This window comes from Lampetra planeri, chromosome 24 (genome assembly GCF_965212315.1).
Source record: "Lampetra planeri chromosome 24, kcLamPlan1.2.h2, whole genome shotgun sequence".
NCBI lineage: Eukaryota > Metazoa > Chordata > Hyperoartia > Petromyzontiformes > Petromyzontidae > Lampetra > Lampetra planeri.
In genome coordinates, this window is record NC_136130.1 from 831,327 (window position 1) to 857,940 (window position 26,614).

The 26,614-nt window shown below is 45.2% G+C and overlaps 1 protein-coding gene across 2 annotated transcripts in view; it reads right to left on the reverse strand.

The window, feature by feature from the left end:
• Positions 1 to 856: 856 nt before the first annotated feature.
• Positions 857 to 26,614, reverse strand: part of IFT74 (intraflagellar transport 74) — a 47,209-nt gene continuing 21,451 nt past the window's right edge. For both annotated transcript variants that reach the window (XM_078605362.1, XM_078605361.1), the window contains exons 11-20: positions 25,716 to 25,859; positions 24,899 to 24,939; positions 24,326 to 24,405; positions 22,587 to 22,640; positions 21,296 to 21,393; positions 16,336 to 16,462; positions 9,480 to 9,643; positions 6,915 to 7,040; positions 4,865 to 4,925; positions 857 to 1,752 (exon numbers count right to left, since the gene is read on the reverse strand). In XM_078605362.1, the coding sequence (XP_078461488.1) occupies positions 1,637 to 1,752; positions 4,865 to 4,925; positions 6,915 to 7,040; positions 9,480 to 9,643; positions 16,336 to 16,462; positions 21,296 to 21,393; positions 22,587 to 22,640; positions 24,326 to 24,405; positions 24,899 to 24,939; positions 25,716 to 25,859 (1,011 nt within the window). In that variant the 3' untranslated portion in view covers positions 857 to 1,636. The remainder of the gene's footprint in view (positions 1,753 to 4,864; positions 4,926 to 6,914; positions 7,041 to 9,479; positions 9,644 to 16,335; positions 16,463 to 21,295; positions 21,394 to 22,586; positions 22,641 to 24,325; positions 24,406 to 24,898; positions 24,940 to 25,715; positions 25,860 to 26,614) is intronic.

Genomic DNA, 26,614 nt, shown 5'->3' on the forward strand with positions numbered 1-26,614 from the left:
TACGTTTCGATCGCAACGCGAGCGGTCGTCACCAGGCTGCTAATAGTTGTGTGCAAACCCTCCCCGTAGAGGCGGTTACATCTTGACTTAAATCTACCGTGACTGCAGGCATTCATATTATTATTTTTGTTATTTTCTTTGAACATATCTACGTGACTTTACCGAAAGAACCAAGAATACCGACTCTATAATTGAACAGTAAAATGTACGATCTTGGCTCACTCTGGGAGACAGAACGACTCAGGCGCGACGAGGAACCACGCGGATACGCGGGGAGGCGGCGGCAGCAGCGGCCACTCGTGTTGAATCAATGCCGTGAAGATGCACTCCGAGAAGGCGGTGTGGCCTTTGTACGTGGAGGGACAGCAGACACAATGTGTATGGTCTGCTTATTCATTGTCTCGTAAAGAGTATTGGTTCAATACTTAAGCCCCCCCCATCGCCTTACTATCTTCACACGAGCTTCTAAAACCAATCAATTTAAATACTGTCACGACTCAATGATGTTATCTACTGGACAGCTGGGACAAGGAGCTGCCAGTGAACCAAGCAGATTGGGCTGATATCTTTAACACTATTCAACAACATACGCAGCATCATCGAACAATAAGTTAGTAAATCTACTGCTGCCCTAAGGAGGGTCACAAGCTTGGAGGAATAATTTACCCTCACCCCTTGCCACCGTAAATATCCTCGGTCGCTTGGTAAGCACTGACAAAGTCTGCATCAGTGTGTCACAAATTGCTCCTGCTGTGTATGTAGCCATCATGACGAGTAATAGGGAAATGAAAGCTCGCATGTCATTGAACTGAGAGATACATGAAACGACAAAATTAAATGCATGCTACACGTGGCATGGAATCGAACGAGAAAAAAAAACGGGCTTTATTTATATCAAATAAAAACAGCAGTTACACACATTTGATAATGGTTATTTAAAGACCTCGTTATGGATAATTTCATGAAAAAAGGCATGTAGTATAAGAATGAAGTGCGTCATACGAATAAGTAATTATTTCAAATTATAACGCAAACAGTATTCGCTCATTCTCGACGAGAAAACGACTCGGATGCGCGGGGAAGAGCCACAGACGAGCGGGAAGGCAGCCACGCAATGAGCCGGCATCAAGACGCTCTCAAGAATAAACGCACCTGCAGATTCTCAACCCCCATCCGCCCCCTCCTGCCGCTCGAGAAAGCACGACCATCGCCAGGTTATTTCCCCAGACAACCGAGGCGCTGCTTCTGCAGTGCAGGAGGAGGGTGCGGGGTTAAATGTGCTGCACCTGTGCCAGCGCAACAGTGCCAGTTGCACGTCAGCACATTCACAATCAGAATCGTTATTTAGACTGCAGGAATCCGATGAGCTACGAAGCTCTATTTTTCACAGGCGTCCAGTCTGGGCGGATCAATAGGTGTGGCTGACTGCTGATGGGGCTGACGAGTGTCAGAGCAATTGAACATGTGGTGGGCAGAATGGAGGGTTTTCACCTGCTTCAGGTTTCACCCAGAGTCTGGGAATGTATCATCTTGTGTTGCGGGTGGCAGGAATTATAATCCGACTTAGAAACGTGTCCGGGTTTGGTCCAAGTGGAAAAGGTGGCAGCCCGAGCGCAGTGGCCAATCCTGTAGGCCCTCAGGCCCTGCCGCCCTGCAGGCCCTCCTGGAGCAGCCTGTTGTACTGGGACACCTGCTGCATGACGCTCTTCATCAGGGGCTGGTAGTCGCTCTCCATGCTCTTGGTTGCGATGACTGTTCTGGGAGTCAAGGGAAGCCCAGGGAGATTGCAGCGCAGCACTCTGGTAATGTGACCGCATTTGTGGCCACACAGAAAGCAATTAAAACACAAGAGTTTCACAACCGTTCGCGACTCGAGGACGGCAGCGGTTGCCGTGCGCACTTTTCCGCGTTGAAGTGCGCACTGCACACGCCACGGGTTAAAGGAACGACAACGCAAATGAATGACACACAAACAGCTGACAGGCACGACTCCCCATCATGCCGTGCGTGCGTGTCACATGAGCACTACATTGCATGCACAACGCTCGCAGCCTTGCCCACACATTTTGCCGTTGCGATGAGGTCACTTCCACGAAGTGATGCAGTTGAACAGTGGATTTCTAATAACTGGTGCTTCTGGGACTGTCAATTCGAGAGCGGCCACGTTGGCCAGTTATCTTCACGTGCGTGCAACACAACACACATTATAGCCTAGTCTACAAACGTGATTTATATTCAGCGAATATAAATGCATGTGCCAGTTGTTGGTATTGATTCAGTTGACCAAAAAGGTCACCGAGGACTAAAGACTAAAGAGCCGGGATCAAGGATGGACCGGCAATCATTACGGCACACAGCGAGACCTCTCCAGGACTCACAATCCTCCCGTCGTCGGTTACTATGCCACAGGAAAGAAAAAAAACACTTTTTGTGTTCAACTTTTAAATGCTAATATTTAAAGTAATGTCACGCATGAACATTACTATTGAAACAACCTTCGCACGTAACCAGCAACGCGTCCCTACTTCCACCCGAGTGGCGAATGTCACAGGGCATGGCCGCCACGCGGTGAGGACACAAACCCAAAGGAGACTTAAAAAGTCAATACCGGCACAAGCCGCCGGGCCCGGTGCAACACAAACTACATCTACTGCAAGGCCGGGGGCAGTTTGCTCATCATACGTGCATATGATGTGCAGTGCTTATGTCACTCTGCTGCTGGATGAAGGCCTCCCTATACCATGCGGGTTGTAGGGGTTATTTGATCACCACACTGGTCGGTGCCGGGTTGGTGAAGGCGGGGAAGCATGGACAATGTAGTCGAGTACAATGCATTGGATTTCGTCGCACATCCCACAGCCTAGAAAACCGATTAATGCATGATTGTTGCTCATCTAAGCACTATCCAGGCTCACATCTGCTTCGCTATATGGGTGATTTACTCGTGACGGAGCTGTCGCCATGGAGCCGTGCAGTGAGAACTTTCCCACGCGAGCCACCACCGCGGGGAGACAGGAAGACAGCGGTGGGCGACGCGCGAGGGAAGGCGAGGGGGCTCAGGATGTCTCTCCACTACTCTCAATGGAATCTCCGGCAGCTGCGAGGTGTCTAGGGTCCGCCAGAACCACGACACAACTACGTCGACGTGCCGAGTGGAAAGTGCCTCGGTCTCAAAGACGGCGATTCCCAACCTGTTTGGACCACTGCGCGCCACCGCTGCGAACCCACAAAAGAATGGGTTTGCGCACACCACCGTGCCCCAACAACTAAGATTCAAACGTAAAGCTGCTCTCAATGGTAATGTCTACGACAACTCCCAAAGGTCCTGCGGAGACCGGTGGTGCCCAACACTGCCACTCTAAGGCCAAGGAAGCACGCGGCAATGGCCATGCAACTTTGCTTCTCTCCAAGTGACCAGTAACGTAGATGTGATTTGCAGAGTTTGACCAGTGCAACCAGTTTACAGCGGTGGAAATCCACTCGTAAAATAAACAAATCGGGCATCTCGTCGCAAATGCCGACGTGCAGAATTATTTTGGGAAGTCACGGTTGTACAAAGGATGCAGGGGGATGAGGGGAGACAGGATGGGCCCTGCCACTCTTTTGAGCCGATTCCCTGGACATGCCGAGGAAACGCACTTTCCTCTCCAGTGCGCAATGGCACTACAATAGACGGCGGCGCATCTTTACGTGCTAATATGTTAAGAAAATAATGTCCACTGTGTGTTTGTAATGATCTCTTTCAGTGTGGGCAGTAAAGATGCAAGTGTATTCAAAACATCCTCCCATTCTGCACAAAATCAACACTCGGACCCATCCAAACACGGTGAAAAAATTGTTTAGACTTTGAATGAATCATGCATAAATATTTTTCGAACAAAACTTTACAAAGACAAAGATACACCGTCTCGCCTTCAACAGGTTATTGGGGCAATTGCTGTTCGTGAGAACCTATGAAGGCCGGCAAGGCACACAATGTAGTAAGTGACCAACACCACACCTGGCCACATTTCTCTCCCTAGTGCTGATGCTTACACACTGGACTATGTACTCAATTTTAAGGCTGAGTTGACCCAGGGGAGGCCCAGGAACGGTTCAGTTATTTTCCGTTACTGGCCGTGAGTGGCAATCAAACTAGCGTCGCCGAGTTCATAATGCAGTGCACTGACCACTGTGCCCACCGCTCCCTACAGAACTGTACATAACACAAAAAGACAAAGACAGTCGCTGTTCTCTCTGCCTGCTGCACGCAATAGGAATGTCATCTTGTCACCAGTCCCGCATGCTGCAGCCTGGAGAAGGCAGGAAATGGGGTCTCAGACACTCGCTTCCTCTGGAACGGATCCAGTGAAGCGGCGACCAGGGAGGCCACACGAGACACGACAGAGAGGCACTGGGCTCATCTCGCTGGGCCCCGCACCTGGGCCTGCGAGATGCTTGGCGACAGCTTACACACAACCAAGCTCATTGCAAAACTAAATATAAATGAGGTTGATTAATTGTGCCAGGTCCAGGTGCAATGTGATCCACTATGTGTAATGCCAAGGGTCGGGGTGAGAGTCTATGGGTCTCAATGTGAGTCTGTGTATCTCAGTGATGAGGAAAAGGATGCTGCTAGCAAATGCAGGATCGCCGCTCTATCCACTCCTGGATGCGATCATCTTGAGCTGAACATTGCCGACTCAAGAGACCACTGAATGGCTCAAGACAATGTACTTGAGTATACTGGATGCTACTTTGTCTTGCCCACATGTAATCCTTGTACATTAAACATACAATGGCTACAGAAGAGAGCCCCACTCCAGAGACCCCACAGCTTCCCATGAGAAAATAAATACACGTAGTCTTCATGTGCAAAGGATACACTCCTTCATCACAAAATTGTTCTGTTCATGATGCTGCCACTTGCGTTCAAGGTTCGTCAGCTGAAACACAAAAGAAGAAATCGCGCAATTATCCACAATGTCGACTGCCCATGAGTGGTGTCTGTACGTGGGAGTGCTGAGTGTGGGTGTCTGTGAGAATGAGTGGTGTACATGGGGTTCTCTGTCGTAGTGTACGTAGTGTGTATGGGTTTCTGTAGTAGAGCGAGTGGTGTGTATGGGTCTTCCTGTGAGAGTGAGTGGTGTGTATGGGTTTCTGTAGTAGAGTGAGTGGTGTGTATGGGTTTCTCTGTGGTAGAGTATGTACAGTAAGTATGTATGTGGAACTTATTTCGCACTGTACATAGCCTACTGTGGTAATCGGAGATCCAATGAGTAGTGCATATGGGTTTATTTGTGAAAGTGAGTGGTGTGTATGTGTCTTTCTATAATAGCACAAATTGTACGTAGGGGCAACACTGATCGCGTTACACGTTTCTGTCGGCCAAGTGCAGCTTGGGCTTTATTACAGGAAACACTAACACATCCAAAGATGACGTAGCAACCCATGGAAACCCAATCCCAAAAGTTTCCAGTCTTACAGCCGCTCCTACAGTGACACCCGCACGTGCCTAAATGGAATAGACATCGACTCAGTCAAAGTAATTTCCTGTTCCAATGAGCATCGAGGCATTGGTGCTCATCTCCTGTTTACACCCCTGAGCCAATTGTAGAAATTCCATATTTCTATGACAGGCGTGAGTCTGTCCCTTAGGACAACAGCTGTTGACTCCCCCATAAGGTGAGACTGATTTTACCGACCCCGGAGGGATGATGGGCTGAGTCCATTCCCCCTAACCAGGAGCTGAATTCGCAACTTTCGGCTAGCAAGGCGTGCACTCTACAAGAGGCTGGGAAAGACGGCAAATTAAATTAGGTAAAGTACATAAGCAATTTTAAACAATTGGATGCAAACTGGGAGTATCTGATGCAAAGTTCTTGAGTAATATCATGCACTGAGCTAAGAAGAAGGAAGACCATTATCACCAACGTCTTTTGTGATAGAATAAACGCACGAGCACTACCCGTGCGATCTGCCTAGACCGCCGCTGTGGGTGGAGCTTCCCCAATGTCATTTGCAACACATCTTTCCATCTTCCTGTTTTGACGTATTTACTCACAGGTCTATTTTTACGGGGAGGAATATAAAGACCCCCATGCCGGGTGTGCCTGTGAAGACGGGGTCATTTTTTACGGTGGCATTTATTACAAGAACCAAGACGTTCATGTTTCCAAGCAAAGGCCAATGTGAAATTTGGCAGTGAGAAAGCCAGTGAGACAATGAAACAATTGGAAACATTTGAGGAATGTTCCCGTTAGTTTAAACAGTGGAGAACACACAATATTATTTTTTTCCAAAATAAAAATTACCATCGATGCGTATATCAAAGAACAGAGAACACAGCGTGCGTGGTTTCCCAATCTGAGGCCGCAAAACGACACCTTCCGTCACTGAACACTCGCGGCGGCTGGAGAGAGCTTCAGTCGTATCGCTGAGGCATGCTGGTAAAAAGTCTTGACTCTTGCTCAGCTGCAGTCATTAAAAGAAATTCCTATTTTCATTATTTTATGTTTTAATGTCCCTTGAGTGTGACTGCTAGAATGTAAATAATACATGCACAAGGGCAGCGATTGGCATTGCAGATGTTTGTAATTATTATGCTTGTTAACCCAAGAAAGCCTCACTCTGAATCCTGCCAAGTTTTTGTAAAAGGAGGGAGCAATGTTGCGATGTGTATAATCCTAATTAAGAAATGTCCAAGTAATCTTTCAGCATTGGGATGTTGTGTGACCAATACCGGCTACATGTATGGCTTTCTTAGTCATGCAGAACAAGGAGGAAAATGTATAAATTCCACACAGAAATACGCCCAAGTCAGGAATCGAACCCAGGTTTTTTCAAGGTTAAAGCGTTGCCACTACGGCACCACCGTGCCGCCCACTGCACCCTCAGCTGCCGCTCCCCGGCGAGCACCGAGTGAGGTACGGCACCTGGGCGTGCGTCTCGTTTTCCTGCAGCTGCGCGCGTGCCGCCTCCGCCTCGCCGCTCAGCGCCTGCAGCCGCTTGCGGAACGCGTCTCTCCGCAGCACCAGCGTCACCTTCTCCTCCTGCAGCCTCTGTCGGCCAGAATAACACATCCTCCGCTCGACATCCTGCTCACCCTCTTCAACCACAAATTACTCACACTAACACATTCATTCGGATGCATTTCCCATGTTAAAATAGTGTCACGCTATTTATCTCTGTTTTAATATAATAAAAGGAATTGTTAATAATTTGCCCAGGAAAGTCATACTTGATTTCAGTCAATTTTTCAGGAGGATCTTGCTCCATTGAGATGTTTGGCCAACAACAATCACTGTGTGTGTGTTTTAGCTATAGGAGGGAACCAGAGAACCCAGAGAAACCCCATGTAGAAGAAGGGGAGGACATACTCCACACAGATAATTCCACGGGTCAAGAATAAAACCCCAGGTTCTTATACGAATGCTCTAGTGTCACCACTGCACCACCCTGCTGCCCCATTTATGTTGTTGTGTTAAGGGCAATGTAAAAATGTACTGATTTCTTGTTCAAAATATTTGTACTGTAGTCAAAGCGATTTCTTGTTCAAATGAGCATTGAGCTTGTGCCCATCTCCTGTTCAGTCCTGAGCCAGTGGTGCAAACTCCACATTCCAATGAGTCTATTATTTGGACAACAACTATTGACTACCTCACAAAGTGCTACCTATTTTATTGACCCTGGAGCGATGGTGGGTTAAGTCAACCCTCAACAAAGGACTTTAAACTGCAATCTTGTACGGTGAACTTCGTTCGCATGGCACATAGCCCACCGTGCTAACCGGAGGTGCCTAACTCACTGTGAGCCATCCGTTTTACCGCAGAGCCACCTGATCAGATACGTTGCCACTCAGGCAATACCCTGTCCTCAGCTGACACAATTATTTGTGTTTTAGAGAAGACAAACCGGCCAGGTGCCCGCTTAGCGATGCAGCGAGTAGCTCGCGATTGGGAAGTTTGCGAACTCCAATCCTTTGACCTGAAACAAAAACTCAACAATTTTTATTTTACCAGGTAAGGCTTACTAAGTTGCTATATAGCTCTATTTCAGAAGTCACCTGGCCACAAATGATAGCTCAAAGAATTGGCTTCTCACGTGGAAATTTATAGCAGCCGAAAAATATAAAATCATGTTTCGAAATGTGGAAGGCAAAAACCGGAGGACCCGGAGAAAAATCCACGTGACCACGGGGAGAGACATCCAAACTTAATTTGGAGCTTTCGTGACTGCAGGAATTATTATTTGGTTCTTTCGGTAAAGTCACGTATAAAGATAAAATAATAATTTAAATTAAATACTAGCATACGACGTTTCGATTGCAACACAAGCAATCATCATCAGGTATAAATTAAATAGAAACACAAATCTAGTATACTTAGAAATGTAATGTAATACAACAGAGAGTCGGATAACATAACAGTCAACACCCTATCTGGTTGATTACGTTCTTCCTGAGAATGCTAAATTTGAGAGAGAGATTAAACACAGAACCAGAAACATATAGACAGACATATAAGCAGACAGATATCACAGAGATACATAGAGAGAGAGCAAACATAGGCACAAAGAGAAACTATGCCTCTGTGTCGAGGCCTTATATAGAGAGAGGGGGGGCGGGGGCGGGGAGAGAGGGAGGGGTTAGAGAAATTAGCATGTCCATGAGTGGAAATGGTGAGTGGCAAGGTGTAAAAAGCTTGAGAGAGGGGGGCAGGGGCGGAGAGAGAGGGGTTAGAGAAATCAGCATGTCAATGAGTAGCACGATGAGTGGTACGGTACGAAAGCTTGAAAAAATTAGGAGGCAGGGAGAGAGACACACTAAATTAACTAACCTAGCAAAAATTTCGAAATGTAATGCAATGCAACACAGAGGGTCGGTCTCAAGCTTTTTACACCTTGCCACTCATCATTTCCACTCATGGACATGCTAATTTCTCTAACCCCTCCCTCTCTCCCGGCCCCCGCCCCCCCTCTCTCTATTTAAGGCCTCGACACAGAGGCGTAGTTTCTCTTTGTGGCTATGTTTGCTCTCTCTCTATGTATCTCTGTGATATCTGTCTGCTTATATGTCTGTCTATATATTTCTGGTTCTGTGTTTAATCTCTCTCTCAAATTTAGCATTCTCAGGAAGAACGCAATCAACCAGATAGGGTGTTGACTGTTATGTTATCCGACTCTCTGTTGTATTACATTACATTTCTAAGTATACTAGATTTGTGTTTCTATTTAATTTATACCTGATGATGATTGCTTGTGTTGCAATCGAAACGTCGTATGCTAGTATTTAATTTAAATTATTATTTTATCTTTATACGTGACTTTACCGAAAGAACCAAAGAATAAAGACATCCAAACTCCAAATATCCAACAGGCGTCAGGGTCGGGATCGAACCCACGACCTCCTGTATACGAGGCGAAGTAGTGCACATCTCGCTACCGTGGCGAGTAAAACTCGGCTGTGAAGTTTTGTGACAAAATCACGAGTGAGCACATACCTTCTTCTTGTCCTCTCCGGCGGCACGGAGGGCATCCAAGTCACTGTAAACCACCAGATCCTCCGTCATGCTCCGCTCGCGCTCCTTCAGGGCCTCCAGCTCAGCCTGAATCTTCGTCTCTAGCTGCTTCACCTTTTCCAGGTCCAACTGAAGCCGCTGGCTCTCTTTAGGCAACACGGACACACGAGCACAGACGCACGCACGGAGCAGAGAAGCAGGAAGCACAGGTAAGCGGTTTCCCAGCATACGCCACAGCTACTGCACTTGAAACGCAAAGCACCTTAAGTCCTTCTCGGCAGGTAATTATGTTGGAGGGAAGTAATAAAATAATAAAAATAAAACATAATAAAACAATTCTCACGACGTTTCGGCGTTGTGGCCGAAACGTCGTGAGAATTGTTTTATTATGTTTTATTTTTATTATTTTATTACTTCCCTTCTACGTGACTTTACCGAAAGAACCAAGAAGATGAATCCCTGCAGTCACGAAAGCTTTAAATCGAAATTATGTTGGAGTTGGAACACACAGGATCACCAGGAGGTCCTACGACACTGTGCTCAATATCATTCAATGTACGTAATCCAGTCAGGTTGATTGTTGATCCAGCCCTCACTGATTCACTCCAGGCATTCGCCCACTGGCGGAGAGTTGTCTCCTTATCGCTCTATCACTACTACCATGGTTCATGTTTCCATGCATTCCACCACCCATCTTGCAGACTCAGTTTTACTAGACTGACTGTTTCATCTGAACCACCACACTGCAAGTCACAACACTCACCCACTCACCCACCCACTCACTCACTCACCCACCCACTCACTCACCACACTGCAGGTGGCAACACTCACCCACTCACCACACTTGCAGGTCACAACACTCACTCACTCACTCACCACACTGCAGGTGACAACACTCACTCACCCACTCACCACACTGCAGCTCACAACACTCACTCACCCATCACCACACTGCAGCTCACAACACTCACTCACCACACTGCAGGTGGCAACACTCACTCACTTGCCACACTGCAGGTCATAACACTCACTCCCCCACTCACCACACTGCAGGTCACAACACTCACTCACCACACTGCAGATCACAACACTCACCACACTGCAGGTCACAACAACACACTCACTCACCACACTGTAGATCACAACACTCACTCACCACACTGCAGGTCACAACAACACACTCACTCACCACACTGCAGGTCACCCACTCACTCACTCACCACACTGCAGGTCACCCACTCACTCACTCACCACACTGCAGGTCACAACACTTCTCCCCCCCTCTGCTTTTTCCCCTCGCACTGCTACACTTTGGAATTCCCTCCCACCATTGTCCATTTTCCCCAAGTTCTTATAATAATAATAACCTTGCTCAATTCAAGAAGTAATAAAACATCTTCACGCTTATCTATTACAACTTTGATAGGGCTTCATCTTCTTGGTTCTTTCGGTAAAGTCACGTAGAAGGGAAGTAATAAAATAATAAAAATAAAACATAATAAAACAATTCTCACGACGTTTCGGCCACAACGCAAGCAGCCGTCCTCAGGCGAAGAATGAGAACATTATCAAGCTAGGAGCTTATATAGGTGTTGCGAGGAGGAGCGCCTTAACAAAAGAATGTGCATATGAAGAGGAATTTAGCATACCAATGGACAATGCGTAGGAGGTGGGCGGAGCGGTTTCAAAGTCCCATTATGCCCATGCATTATGCAGGATCAACAGCACCACGGGGGGGGCGCAAGGAACAGCGTTAATAAAGGAAAGGAATGTTAGTGATATGTAGCTGCATTTACCAAACAACCACGTAGAAAACCAAAGTAAAAACTACATAAAAAACTAAAATATAAACTGAAACTTACTATACTCTACAATAAGCTGAGTTACTAACAACAAATAATAAATTACAATTCTACGTCGTAAGAAGTATATAATATACTTCCATCTAAACTTTATTCTCTTAGCATATACAGTACTATATACTGCCATAGATAAACCCAACATTAAATTATATACTGTATTGCTGTAAACCACCCTATACTTTATACATTTTAATATAACACTATGTATTATTCAACTCACCCTAATGTGTATCGAAATGGTTTATTACGTCCTTCCAATGATTGCTAAGCCTGAATCCATCTTCTCGGTTAAAATTGTCTCTGTGTTTGTATATGTGAATCGCCTCATGAACGAATCTCTCATGATAGCCAGATGGCTTGCAGAGAACCTCCGTCTTGGAGAAGTCAATGTCATGTGAGCCCACTGAGTTGTAACAGTGGTCTGCCACGGCTGAGGTGTTTGTCCTACCGTGTTTTAGATCAGCTTTATGTTCACGAATGCGGTCTGAGACGTGTCGTTTGGTTTCCCCAATGTAACTGCTTCCACAGAGGCAACTTAGTTTGTAGACGCCAGGGTACTGTATGTCTGGAATCACATCTTTTACAGATGGTACCAGATCACGGACTTTATGTACTGTGTTGAATCGGACCTGGATCTTGTGTTTAATCAGGATTTTGGAGATCTTTTTTGTGACCCCAGCAATGTAGGGTAAGGTGATGGTCTTGAAAGGCTCCTCAACAGGATCTTTCTTGATGGTTGGAGTGATGGCTTTGCGGATTGTGTAGTCGGAGTAACTATTAGCCTTAAGAGCTTGGCGTACGTGTTTGAGTTGAATTAGCTCAATTAAAAAAGAGGGATGACATTGTCATCCTCTCAGCCGACAAAGGTAATGCCACTGTCATCATGGACAAAATAGAATACAACAACAAAATTCAAGAACTACTCAACGATGGCAGCTATACAAAAATAAAAAGAGACCCCACCAACAGCCTCGTCTCCAAAACCAACAACATCATTTCTGCTTCAACCGCATTAATTGATCAGACCAAACAGTTCTCGTTGAAACCTTCTGCAGCCAGGCCACCAAGATTGTACGGCTTGCCAAAGATACATAAAGAAGATACACCTCTTCGTCCCATTGTCTCTACTATCAACTCCCCCACTTACAAACTGGCTCGTTTTTTGTCTGAAATCCTACGGCCTTTCACTGGAAAAACCACCTCTGCAGTACTAAACTCTACTGACCTGGTATCGACAATCAAGGGGATTGCCCTGTCCCCAGACGACCTGCTTGTCAGTTTTGATGTGGTTTCCTTGTTCACCAAGGTGCCTGTGCCTGACACCATCACAATCATTGAAGACTTGGTTCATCAAGGACTAAATGCTGGGGTACCCCCCCTGGTGAGACACTGCTTAACCAATACATACTTCACCTGGAATGGAACCTTCTACAAGCAAATTGAGGGCACCCCAATGGGCTCCCCCCTATCTCCGGTTGTAGCCAACATCTTCATGGAGAAATTTGAGACGGACGCCATCCAGACTGCCACTCTACGCCCGACCTTATGGAAGAGGTACGTAGACGACACTTTTGTCATCTGGCCACATGGCCGGCCTGCTCTAGACCAATTTCTCGACCACATCAATTCCATACACCCAGCCATCAGATTCACCATGGACGTCGAAAATGATGGCAAGCTACCCTTTTTGGATGTCCTAATCAAAAGGAGACCTGATGGTTCAATGAGCCACTCTGTCTACAGGAAAGCCACCCACACGGATGCTTATCTAAAACCGGATTCCCACCACCATCCATCCCAGAAGAATTCCCTCATCAAGACTCTATATCATAGAGCCCAATGCATCTCCGACCATGAACACATTTCCAGTGAACTCAAACACGTACGCCAAGCTCTTAAGGCTAATGGTTACGCCGACTACACAATCCGCAAAGCCATCACTCCAACCATCAAGAAAGATCCTGTTGAGGAGCCTTTCAAGACCATCACCTTACCCTACATTGCTGGGGTCACAAAAAAGATCTCCAAAATCCTGATTAAACACAAGATCCAGGTCCGATTCAACACAGTACATAAAGTCCGTGATCTGGTACCATCTGTAAAAGATGTGATTCCAGACATACAGTACCCTGGCGTCTACAAACTAAGTTGCCTCTGTGGAAGCAGTTACATTGGGGAAACCAAACGACACGTCTCAGACCGCATTCGTGAACATAAAGCTGATCTAAAACACGGTAGGACAAACACCTCAGCCGTGGCAGACCACTGTTACAACTCAGTGGGCTCACATGACATTGACTTCTCCAAGACGGAGGTTCTCTGCAAGCCATCTGGCTATCATGAGAGATTCGTTCATGAGGCGATTCACATATACAAACACAGAGACAATTTTAACCGAGAAGATGGATTCAGGCTTAGCAATCATTGGAAGGACGTAATAAACCATTTCGATACACATTAGGGTGAGTTGAATAATACATAGTGTTATATTAAAATGTATAAAGTATAGGGTGGTTTACAGCAATACAGTATATAATTTAATGTTGGGTTTATCTATGGCAGTATATAGTACTGTATATGCTAAGAGAATAAAGTTTAGATGGAAGTATATTATATACTTCTTACGACGTAGAATTGTAATTTATTATTTGTTGTTAGTAACTCAGCTTATTGTAGAGTATAGTAAGTTTCAGTTTATATTTTAGTTTTTTATGTAGTTTTTACTTTGGTTTTCTACGTGGTTGTTTGGTAAATGCAGCTACATATCACTAACATTCCTTTCCTTTATTAACGCTGTTCCTTGCGCCCCCCCCCCCGTGGTGCTGTTGATCCTGCATAATGCATGGGCATAATGGGACTTTGAAACCCCTCCGCCCACCTCCTACGCATTGTCCATTGGTATGCTAAATTCCTCTTCATATGCACATTCTTTTGTTAAGGCGCTCCTCCTCGCAACACCTATATAAGCTCCTAGCTTGATAATGTTCTCATTCTTCGCCTGAGGACGGCTGCTTGCGTTGTGGCCGAAACGTCGTGAGAATTGTTTTATTATGTTTTATTTTTATTATTTTATTACTTCCCTTCTACGTGACTTTACCGAAAGAACCAAGAAGATGAATCCCTGCAGTCACGAAAGCTTTAAATCGAAATTTAACCGCCTCTACGGGGAGGGTTTCCACATAACTTTGAGATCCTTCAACAAGCTCCGGGATAAGAAGGCTCAGCTAATCGAGTCTCTCACCTTTCTGAAGAGATGCCGCGACTCTAAGGTAATACCAAACGCATTTACACTAACATCTGCAGCTGTAACTTCTTCTAATGCGAAACGAATTCTGTCTAGAACTAGCTTAGCTCTTATCTCAGAGAAAATCAGACTTACGCGCACCGAACTAGATCAGTTAGACAAGACACTCTACAAATCACACTTATCTTTGAGTGCAACAATGTCCACATCGGATTGGGAACACGTGGAAAAAATGACTGCCTCTTCAGCTGCCGCTATGTCGACTAAATGTAAGGACAACTTGATTTCCAAATTCAACCGCCTCTCAAACAAGAAACCGGACCCACACATTGAAAAACTAGATGTTAACAAAGTCGTAATTAATCGCAGTAACAGTCCTATTTCTGAAGGTTTGAAATCCGTTTTAGCTAAAGGACTAAACTTTGCAGTCACACCTAGACACATACCAGTTAATAATATAATTGCTCGAGTAGATGTAGCTCTCAAGGGCTTGAGTCACAGCGTTCCTCCACCCACTGATGTGGTTGTGGGTAGTGCAGTGGTTAGCGCGCGGTGCTATGAACCTGGCAACCTAAGTTCGAATCCCTCTGACGAATAATATAAGTGACAAATATCTGAACTGGTGCTGGGCCTCCCCTTGGTGGACTCCCGCCTTAAATGGGTGCCTGGTGCAGTGTGTAAACATCAACACTAGGGAGGACAAATGTGGCCAGGCGGAGTGTCGGCCACCCACCCCTTCATAGGTGTGCCGTGCTGGCCTTCATAGGTACTCGCTAATAGCACTTTCTCCAACAGTCTGTATAAAGCTATATGGGTGATCTTAGTATTTTGTGGTTATGATTATGTTGAGGGAGGGGAGATAAGGTTTCTTAAATCTGCTGCTTAAAGTCATGGAATACACTAGGTTGCCCATCCATACGTTTCATTGACATAAGACATAATTTTTGAAGATACTCATTCAGAGATAAAAAAAGCGTATTTAAATATCTGAAGTTCATTACAGTGGTGGTGTGAAACGTATACCAACACTGTATTATTTGAAATCAACTCTCCGAGCCACCGTGGCGGTAACAGTGTTTTCATTTCCGATATCAGCCCAGAGGAGACGGGGGTTGCAGGTTTGCTCGGCATGAAGAGCGGTTTTGGTGACAACTCGGTGGATAAATCAGAGCGGAGCCAGGAGGAATACGCCCTGGAGACACCACTGCGCAGCAGGTAAAGGCCCCCACCCACAAACCAACTCCCAGGCGAGCAGCAGGCTGGCCAAATATTCCACGTCGTAGCATCCAACTCCGATGAGCACAGTTGGCAACGTACGGTGCGAAATAAGTTTAACATACATGAATATGTGGTACACTGTGATATAAATCCAGCCACCTGAGTTCGATTCCCGGCCATGACTATTGTCAGTCGCGAGTCAAATCTTAACCAGTCCCTGGGTTCTCCGACTTCACCTCCGCACTGACCAGCATGGTGAAGTATGGTCAAACAACACCCATTAACCGATATCGTATGAGGAAGGGCCTTCATGCAACGGTGGATTGATGAAAGGCTGAAAATGAAATAAGTTATTCAATACAATCACCTAACGCTTAATGGATGTATGTAGTGTGAATGCGAGCTTGTGGAACATCCTAATGAACCAGGCCTTGTCTGGCCGTGGCCCACGGTGGCTATAGGATCAACACACAGGCCCCGCTAGTGCTTCAACACAAATGATGCGGTGCCCAACCTCCAGACAGGCCGTGAGCCGTCACCTCCGACTTCTTCATCTCCGTCTCCTTGAAGGTCAAGTCCTCCTGCATGGTTCTAAGCTCCTGGGCTGACACGTTCGAGATCTGCTTGCTCCTGCCCATGCTCTGCATCAACCACCAACAAATAACACATTTTCGTGACACATTTCCATTGTAAATAAGCAAACACGCCTCCTCCTTCCCATATCCCCCATATCCATCCCTCCAAAGTCTTTTTTTTTTACACATCCCATTAACCACACGACCTTCTGGGAGTGCATCATTTTAGCCAGCATTGATGATGTTGCGTTTTATTTACATTGCACTAAAACCATTTAAATGTCAAGAACGAAACATTGTATAACCAAACTTTATTTGGAGCTTTCGTGACTGCAGGAATTATTCTTTGGTTCTTTCGGTAAAGTCACGTATAAAGATAAAATAATAAATTAAATACTAGCATACGACGTTTCGATTGCAACACAAGCAATCATCATCAGGTATAAATTAAATAGAAACACAAATCTAGTATACTTAGAAATGTAATGTAATACAACAGAGAGTCGGATAACATAACAGTCAACACCCTATCTGGTTGATTGCGTTCTTCCTGAGAATGCTAAATTTGAGAAAGAGATTAAACACAGAACCAGAATCATAGACAGACATATAAGCAGACAGATATCACAGAGATACATAGAGAGAGAGCAAACATAGGCACAAAAAGAAACTACGCCTCTGTGTCGAGGCCTTAAATAGAGAAAGGGGAGGGCGGGGGCGGGGAGAGAGGGAGAGGTTAGAGAAATTAGCATGTCCATGAGTGGAAACGGTGAGTGGCAAGGTGTAAAAAGCTTGAGACAGGGGGGCAGGGGCGGAGAGAGAGGGGTTAGAGAAATTAGCATGTCAATGAGTAGCACGATGAGTGGTACGGTACGAAAGCTTGAAAAAATTAGGAGGCAGGGAGAGAGACACACTCAATTAACTAACCTAGCAAAATTTCGAAATGTAATGCAATGAAACACAGAGGGTCGGTCAACACACAATTAACGCATAGCCTGGTTGATTACGTTCTTCCAAAGATTGCTAAATTAGAAGTTAAGTGTGAAATTTGAAAAAACCCAGACACGAAGACCGATACACAAGCAGAGAGAGACAACGAAAAAATCCAGAGAGAGAGAGAAAAAAATAAACTTAAAACTTCCCCGTAGAAGTGGTTCAAACTTAATTTGGAGCTTTCGTAACTGCAGGAATTATTCTTTGGTTCTTTCGGTAAAGTCACGTATAAAGATAAAATAATAAATTAAATACTAGCATACGACGTTTCGATTGCAACACAAGCAATCATCATCAGGTATAAATTAAATAGAAACACAAATCTAGTATATTTAGAAATGTAATGTAATACAACAGAGAGTCGGATAACATAACAGTCAACACCCTATCTGGTTGATTACGTTCTTCCTGAGAATGCTAAATTTGAGAGAGAGATTAAACACAGAACCAGAAACATAGACAGACATATAAGCAGACAGATATCACAGAGATACATAGAGAGAGAGCAAACATAGGCACAAAAAGAAACTACGCCTCTGTGTCGAGGCCTTAAATAGAGAAACGGGAGGGCGGGGGCGGGGAGAGAAGGAGGGGTTAGAGAAATTAGCATGTCCATGAGTGGAAACGGTGAGTGGCAAGGTGTAAAAAGCTTGAGAGAGGGGGGCAGGGGCGGAGAGAGAGGGGTTAGAGAAATTAGCATGTCAATGAGTAGCACGATGAGTGGTACGGTAAGAAAGCTTGAAAAAATTAGGAGGCAGGGAGAGAGACACACTCAATTAACTAACCTAGCAAAATTTCGAAATGTAATGCAATGAAACACAGAGGGTCGGTCAACACACAATTAACGCATAGCCTGGTTGATTACGTTCTTCCAAAGATTGCTAAATTAGAAGTTAAGTGTGAAATTTTAAAAAACCCAGACACGAAGACCGATACACAAGCAGAGAGAGACAACGAAAAAATCCAGAGAGAGAGAGAAAAAAATAAACTTAAAACTTCCCCGTAGAAGTGGTTCAAACTTAATTTGGAGCTTTCGTAACTGCAGGAATTATTCTTTGGTTCTTTCGGTAAAGTCACGTATAAAGATAAAATAATAAATTAAATACTAGCATACGACGTTTCGATTGCAACACAAGCAATCATCATCAGGTATAAATTAAATAGAAACACAAATCTAGTATACTTAGAAATGTAATGTAATACAACAGAGAGTCGGATAACATAACAGTCAACACCCTATCTGGTTGATTACGTTCTTCCTGAGAATGCTAAATTTGAGAGAGAGATTAAACACAGAACCAGAAACATAGACAGACATATAAGCAGACAGATATCACAGAGATACATAGAGAGAGAGCAAACATAGGCACAAAAAGAAACTACGCCTCTGTGTCGAGGCCTTAAATAGAGAAAGGGGAGGGCGGGGGCGGGGAGAGAAGGAGGGGTTAGAGAAATTAGCATGTCCATGAGTGGAAACGGTGAGTGGCAAGGTGTAAAAAGCTTGAGAGAGGGGGGCAGGGGCGGAGAGAGAGGGGTTAGAGAAATTAGCATGTCAATGAGTAGCACGATGAGTGGTACGGTAAGAAAGCTTGAAAAAATTAGGAGGCAGGGAGAGAGACACACTAAATTAACTAACCTAGCAAAAATTTCGAAATGTAATGCAATGCAACACAGAGGGTCGGTCAACACACAATTAACGCATAGCCTGGTTGATTACGTTATTCTATTTAATTTATACCTGATGATGATTGCTTGTGTTGCAATCGAAATGTCGTATGCTAGTATTTAATTTATTATTTTATCTTTATACGTGACTTTACCGAAAGAACCAAAGAATAATTCCTGCAGTCACGAAAGCTCCAAATTAAGTTTGAACCACTTCTACGGGGAAGTTTTAAGTTTATTTTTTTCTCTCTCTCTCTGGGTTTTTTCGTTGTCTCTCTCTGCTTGTGTATCGGTCTTCGTGTCTGGGTTTTTTCAAATTTCACACTTAACTTCTAATTTAGCAATCTTTGGAAGAACGTAATCAACCAGGCTATGCGTTCATTGTGTGTTGACCGACCCTCTGTGTTGCATTGCATTACATTTCGAAATTTTTGCTAGGTTAGTTAATTTAGTGTGTCTCTCTCCCTGCCTCCTAATTTTTTCAAGCTTTCGTACCGTACCGCTCATCGTGCTACTCATTGACATGCTAATTTCTCTAACCCTTCTCTCTCCGCCCCTGCCCCCCTCTCTCAAGCTTTTTACACCTTGCCACTCACCGTTTCCACTCATGGACATGCTAATTTCTCTAACCCCTCCCTCTCTCCCCGCCCCCGCCCTCCCCTTTCTCTATTTAAGGCCTCGACACAGAGGCGTAGTTTCTCTTTGTGCCTATGTTTGCTCTCTCTCTATGTATCTCTGTGATATCTGTCGGCTTATATGTCTGTCTATGTTTCTGGTTCTGTGTTTAATCTCTCTCTCAAATTTAGCATTCTCAGGAAGAACGTAATCAACCAGATAGGGTGTTGACTGTTATGTTATCCGACTCTCTGTTGTATTACATTACATTTCTAAGTATACTAGATTTGTGTTTCTATTTAATTTATACCTGATGATGATTGCTTGTGTTGCAATCGAAACGTCGTATGCTAGTATTCAATTTATTATTTTATCTTTATACGTGACTTTACCGAAAGAACCAAAGAATACATTGTATAACGTTTGTGATTCAACATCACAGCAGAGGGTTTGAACTCTACCCCATGGGACACACACGTATATTGTCCAGGAATCTTGAGCGACACTGTATTTCTGTGACAATAACTTTCCCCCGCGTCACAGCGAGCTCGACAGTAAATTAATGCGCACCGCTCCGCCGTTACATTTGCAGTTGAAGCGGTTGCCCTCAGCAAGTGATTTAATATGAAATAGCCCTTGGCTGAGCCCTCCGGCATGAGTGGGCTTTGCCGAGCACACTCTCTGCTTGAAGTGCTCAGAACAATCGCAGGATGTTTACTCTGTGCCACAGCCTGCGGTGTGACAGGAGCCCCACTCACTCGGGCTTACAGTATCAGCAGGAATGGATGGAGGTTTATTTCGACTACAAGAATCTTTTGCAATGTCCGCGTTTTTCTTTTTTTTCGTTCAAATTCGCTGCTTTTCTCCGGAGTGTACTCTTTAGCGCAGAGTACAGTGGCGTTGCACACTACGTGCTGTGTAACATAACAGATCAAAAAACGTGGACTTTAACGGAGAACATGGAACAAAAAAAGTGCTTAAAGAAGCGTGTAAAAATGCATGCTTGAAGTTACGGGGACATCATTAGATTGACTGTTAATAAAAGTTGAAGATGTTTGGTCAGGACGCGTCACAGCGAGCAGGGACAACGGTGGGCGGTGGTCAAGACTGAGGATGGAGCAGCAGCCAAATGGGCGAAACAGCGCTCGGACGGGCGCCAAGGAGATGAAGTAATGAAATTTAGGTGCAGGCGCTGGGTGGATTGTGACACCTCAGGATCATATGGGATGGCAGCAGCCTGGAGAGGCCTTAATTTAGCAGTGGATTGATCATTTCGGATGTTAATGACAATGACGGTGTTCTGCCTATGTTGTAACATTACAACGAACTGCAATGATGCGAGCAGCTGATGTGGTAGCAACGGTACAATGGACACACTGCTGATGACATCAGAGATGGCGAAACAACTGTCGCAGGTGACAGCACAGGAAAGTGATACAATACCAAGGGTGGCAGCGCCACACTGATCGGAAGCACTCATCCTGTGAGGAGTGAGCTCAGTTGTTGCGGCAACCACCTCCCATGCACCTACCACGCAACCGCACCACGCACCCCTCCAGACACCCTCTCCACGCACCCCTCCATTTACCCCCATCACGCACCCCCCCATGCACCCTCTCCACGCACCCTGCTGATGCTCTCCAACAAGGACACAATGGCGGCCTCCAGCTCCGCCTTCCTCTCCACCTCCTGCCGGCGGTTCTCCTCAAATGCCGACAAGAATTCTGAAAGGGTGCGGCGAAAACAGAAGCATGGCCACCACCGTCAGCACGGATATTCAGTAACCAGTCAAACAAAATCTCAAAGTGAGTTCGAGCTCGTATGAGCAGAGGCATCGGTGCTCATATTCTATTTACAGCCATGCAGAGCCCGTGGTGGAAATCTAACGTGAATCTATCAGTAGGACAACCACGATGTTAACTTCCCCGCAGTGTGCTCATCATTTTATCCATCCCCAGAAGGGGCGATAGGCTGAGGATTTTAATTCGCAACCTCGCGAGCCACTCTCATTACCACTGAGCAGCCAACTGGCCAGACGGCAGGAACCATGAATCATTAACGCCATTTCACTTTACTGCCGAGATTGAGAATGGATTAAAATGACTAAACTACCTTGAAAAACAATACAAGTACAACACAAAACGTAGAAACAAAAATTAAAAAAAATACGAAAATCGACATGTTTTCTGGGAATGACATTACTATCCAGTATTTGATATCTATTGCATCATTAAACCGGCCAGGTCGCTCAGAGGCAGAGCGAGTGAGCGAACGGCTCATAATCAGAAGGCTTCGAGTTCAAATCCTGGTTAGGGAGGGGGTTGACTCAACCCATCACACCCCGTGGGGTCGATAAAATAACTACCACTCCGTGGGGGACATCACCGGCACTTGTTCATTTGGATGTGGAATTTCCACCACTGGCCCAGGGCTGTGAAGAGGAAGTAGATGAGGAGAGAGGAAAAAATACTTCCATTTCTTTTTACTTATTTTGCAAGAATCGCACTTTCAAAGAACCCCCCCCCCAAAGATAGCACCTTCCAAAATAAGAAAACACACATGAGCGCTTCATGCAGCCCACGGACAGAAAACACTCGAGCAGAAAGGAGTAGCACACACAGCCAGGACCAGAGGGACGTGGGGGTCTCTCCGCCTGACACGCGTGAGTGATTCGAATCCCAGAACATTCAGGGATATGACCTATTCACAAGGGGAATATTTTCTAAATTTGATAAAGCAAAGTAATTTGTAATATACATGGGAACATTGCTCAAAATATTAGTGGCGACTCTAAATAAATGTATGCGATCTAACCCAAAAACCTCTATTATGGATCTAAATGGCTATAAACATGCCCGCTCATCAGACAGGAATATTACAAGGATAGATTCCTCTAAGCCAGATATTCACAACTTACCATCCATGCTTTCTTCCCTCTTCTTAAGCTCTTTATACTTCTGATTGCGTTCACCTTTATATAAAAAAACACACACACCGACATGTATGTAAATGGGCAATTTAAATGTAAATGCACAGAAGGCATTTGTTCTAACATGTTTCACTACCCGACCATTAATATTCAATTGAAAGCACCTTGATTCATGATTGGTTTCTTTTAGTTGGGTGGTGGTGGCTATGCAAGTGGCTTGTAATCGAGCAGGGTTGGTGGATCACGCACATTTTGCGACATTCCCTTCCCGTGGGCGTCCAGGAGGAGCCTGTAACCCTTGCTTGCCAGAAGAATGCACTACAACAAAAATGGTGACCCCACCTGTTGTCTGTACGGGATAATGTTTTTCCCTTTGCACTTGTGGGTTTTCTCCAGGTTCTCCGATTTCCTCTCACTCATTAATTGGGCGATAACACCGAATATATATAGGGGACCGCAGAGCTTTGGAAACTGTTGTCACCGGCTTACGGCATGGCTGCCTTCCCGCTTTGTCTGCGGTTCCTCGCGCTTCTGAGTTGCTCTCCTTACGAGAGAGTGAATACTGTGCGCATTTAAATTATTCTTATTTTGGGTCACATTATGTAGATACAATATACATTTCTGTAAGTATAACCCTCCAGCACCCGACAGAGCCAATCATATGAAGTTGTCACATCATGAGCAAATGTGCCAATTGATTTGTTTTTTTTCAGCAAACCGGAGGAGGAAGTTTGACAAAGAATCTTACCTTCTACATTGGTTAGAAATGAAAAGACAAAAACATGCAGAGAGAGGTTAAAATGTAGAGCTCTTGTGGGATAGACAGAAACACAAAAATATGAAAGGAAAACATCGGACGGGAATCATCTTCAACTCTGAACTATTCGGGGCAACGAGAGGGGTGTAAGGGGGGGCGGGTTACCCGGATAAACAAAAACAGGGATAATTCCAAAACGCGTTTAAGTGTATGCTATCAAGTATATGTATCGTTTAAGTACATAAAACAGAGATAAAGTCCCTTTCAAACCCCCTCTCTACGTCTGGGACATACAGGTCCAGTGTCGCTGGGACACCCAACCTCGGCAATTGCATGAGAACCCCCCCCCCCCCCGCTTCAACCGAAACGCGCACAGCGCGGCGTCACGCTCCCCCCATACGTTAGTGCTTGACCCCTTTACACCCCATCCCTCCCTCTATCTCCCCACCCTTCTTCTTGTTTATATAAAAAAAAAGAAAATTACCCAGCCAACACTGTCGAAAGTCAAACAATAGGCTCTATAATTAAGGATGCACACAATCTGCAACCCCGGGGCGATATGTTTATTGTTAGAAATGCTACCTTGTGTCGGAAAACATGAATGAAGGAAATTTACAACAAATAAATGAATAAAAAGATTGTGATGCACTGTACACCACGAGCAAATACTTGGCAGGACCCTCCTGAAAAAAAGATTCTTGAGGCTTTCCTGGGTAAACAAGCATTCTAATAATAAAAAATACGTTATAAATTTCTTCAAGTTAGCAGTTTACTTGGCCGATATGCATGTGGTCCCATGAGTACTGCCGGCCACTTCACCCGCGACGGCTGAGGAGTGGGCTAATCATTAATGAGACCAGTTCTTGCACAGGGATGTTAATTATTTATTTTCTAGCAAGGTTAATCCACAAAGCCAGGTGACATGCAACGCATGTGTGTGTGCAGGTGCCACTGCTGTAGCGTTCCTTACCCTGGTGTTCCTCGATGTCATTCTCCAATTGCCCAATCTCCTCATTCAGGTGGCCGATTTTTTCCTTCACTTCTGACAACCTGACGCATGTGAATTCATTTTTCACAATGTAGTACAACTTTGCCGAATAATTCAGGGTGCACTGCGGACATTGCAGGGCATGCATCATTCACTGCAGTGTGATCAGATGAATTTGCGACAATTTTGGGAAGCAATTCAATAACCTTTTTATATATATCTTATTTGTATCGTCTCCTTTATATGAGCCATCTCATATGTTCCACCTTGTTTCCGCCATTAGCATAATTGTTACAATCGGCATACAATTTACAGAAATCCAAAAAATGCATATATACTTTCAACCATAGTTCAATTCATACAATGGGGTGTAGGATTCGATTAAAATCGTTTAATTGTTACACTGCTGAGTCCATCAGTCATATACCAGTCCATTATATTATCGTTGTTGTTGTTGCAAGTGAAACGTTGCGCTGGAGAAGTGGTTACTCTTGTTGAGATATTGCCGAACAAGTTCAACAGCGCGAACCCCTGATGAAAGGAAACTGCTCTTACTGTCTGTCCATGCTGGCTATTTCTTGGTTGTCTTCCTTAACCTGACAAATGACACATTGATCACATAAAAAAAACACTTTCATTACCTGGCAAACTACATTCAAAATAATCGCACAATATGCACCTCCTGCTTTCCACATTTGTCTGGCCACAGAGAAAAGAAGACTTTCATTACACAGATCCCCTCGGCCACATGATTTTCTCAGAGTACATATCTTTAAAGTTTTATTTTAATAGAAGCAAACTCTGGACCGGTTTTGACATGCAGTGTTTGACATGCAATGTCTCATCAGCAGTCGGGACTTGCTTAAACCAATCAATGATTGGTGAACTGGCAAATGTTTATCGGCAAGGATCCTGTCTGTTGGATGTAAGCCTTAGTTCGATGCAAAATTATATAATACATAAAAAATAATTATCAGCATCGTTGAGCAGACATTCATTTATTACTCTCTCTGCGGCCAGGTGGTTCAATTCGGGAGGTTGTGAGTTCAATTCCTGGTTGGGCTGTTGACTCGGCCCATCATCCTTCCCTCCGGGGTCTATAAAATTAGCACCACTTTGGGGAAATCACCAGCGGTTGTCCTGTACAGACTCGTCCTCATCATAGGAATGTGGAATTTCCACCACTGGCTCAGGGCTGTAAACGAGAGAGGGGCACCTCAATGTTCATTTGAGAAATAAATCACTCAGACTTTGGCTACACACAAAGACAAAGATTCCCCATATAGCCTTAACAGACTGTTGGGGCAAGTGCTGTCAGCGAGCACACACGCAAAAGCAGATAAATAAATAATGAATGCTCAATGAAACACACCTGCTTGAGCAGTCGCTCTCTCTCCTCTTCAGGGGTCAGCATGGCCTGATCCTCGGCCTGCATCTGATTGCGCTTCGCCTCCACCTCCCGCAGCTTCCCGTACAGCGCCACGCACTCCAACTTCAGGGGGGTGCTTGCCATGCTCTGTCAAACAAAAAACAAAGACAAAGATCCCCCGTATAGCCTTAATAGACTGTTGGGGCAAGTACTGTTGTGAGTAGCACCTATGAAGGCCGGCACAAGCACACAAAGGAGTGGGTGGCCAGCACCACACTATAACAGCAGTTATTCACCACTAAGTGGTGGTGACATCAGCACAGCGCCTGTGCCAGACTAGGTGCACTGTGAGGCTGTTGTGTGGAGTGTGGAAGGCTCGCTGGCAGGTCATGGTACAGACGGAGGAGTTGTGACTGCACCACCTGTGCTCCCTCCTGTGACCCCTGGAGTTCCATTCGTTGAACGTCACTCCTTTGCCCCCCGCTGTTGTTGGAGGGCAAATCTTCCAACTGTCCATTAGTGCCCTCCACAAACAAGCCTCCTTCAGAGGCTGATCTCCGACAACGCTGATACCAGTCATCGGCACAAGTCTAATCAGCCCCATATCGTGTGTCGCGCCAATTTAGCACCCCCGATCTGGTCAAACAGAAGCTGCTTGGGATGGCTGGGCAAGTGGACGACATGACCCAACCAATGCAGCCTCGCCTGCTGGAGGAGCTCACTGATGTCAAGACCTTTCTAAGGTTTGTGAGCTCCTCAGACAATCCGGCCTGGTTAAACCCAGGATGAATCGCAAGTAGGCCAGTCTGAATGTCGCAAGCTGTTCCTCTAAAGTAGTCAACATTTTTCTAACATAAGAAGAGAGGGCATAACTGTGGCTGAGAAGACCCTGAGCTTCATAT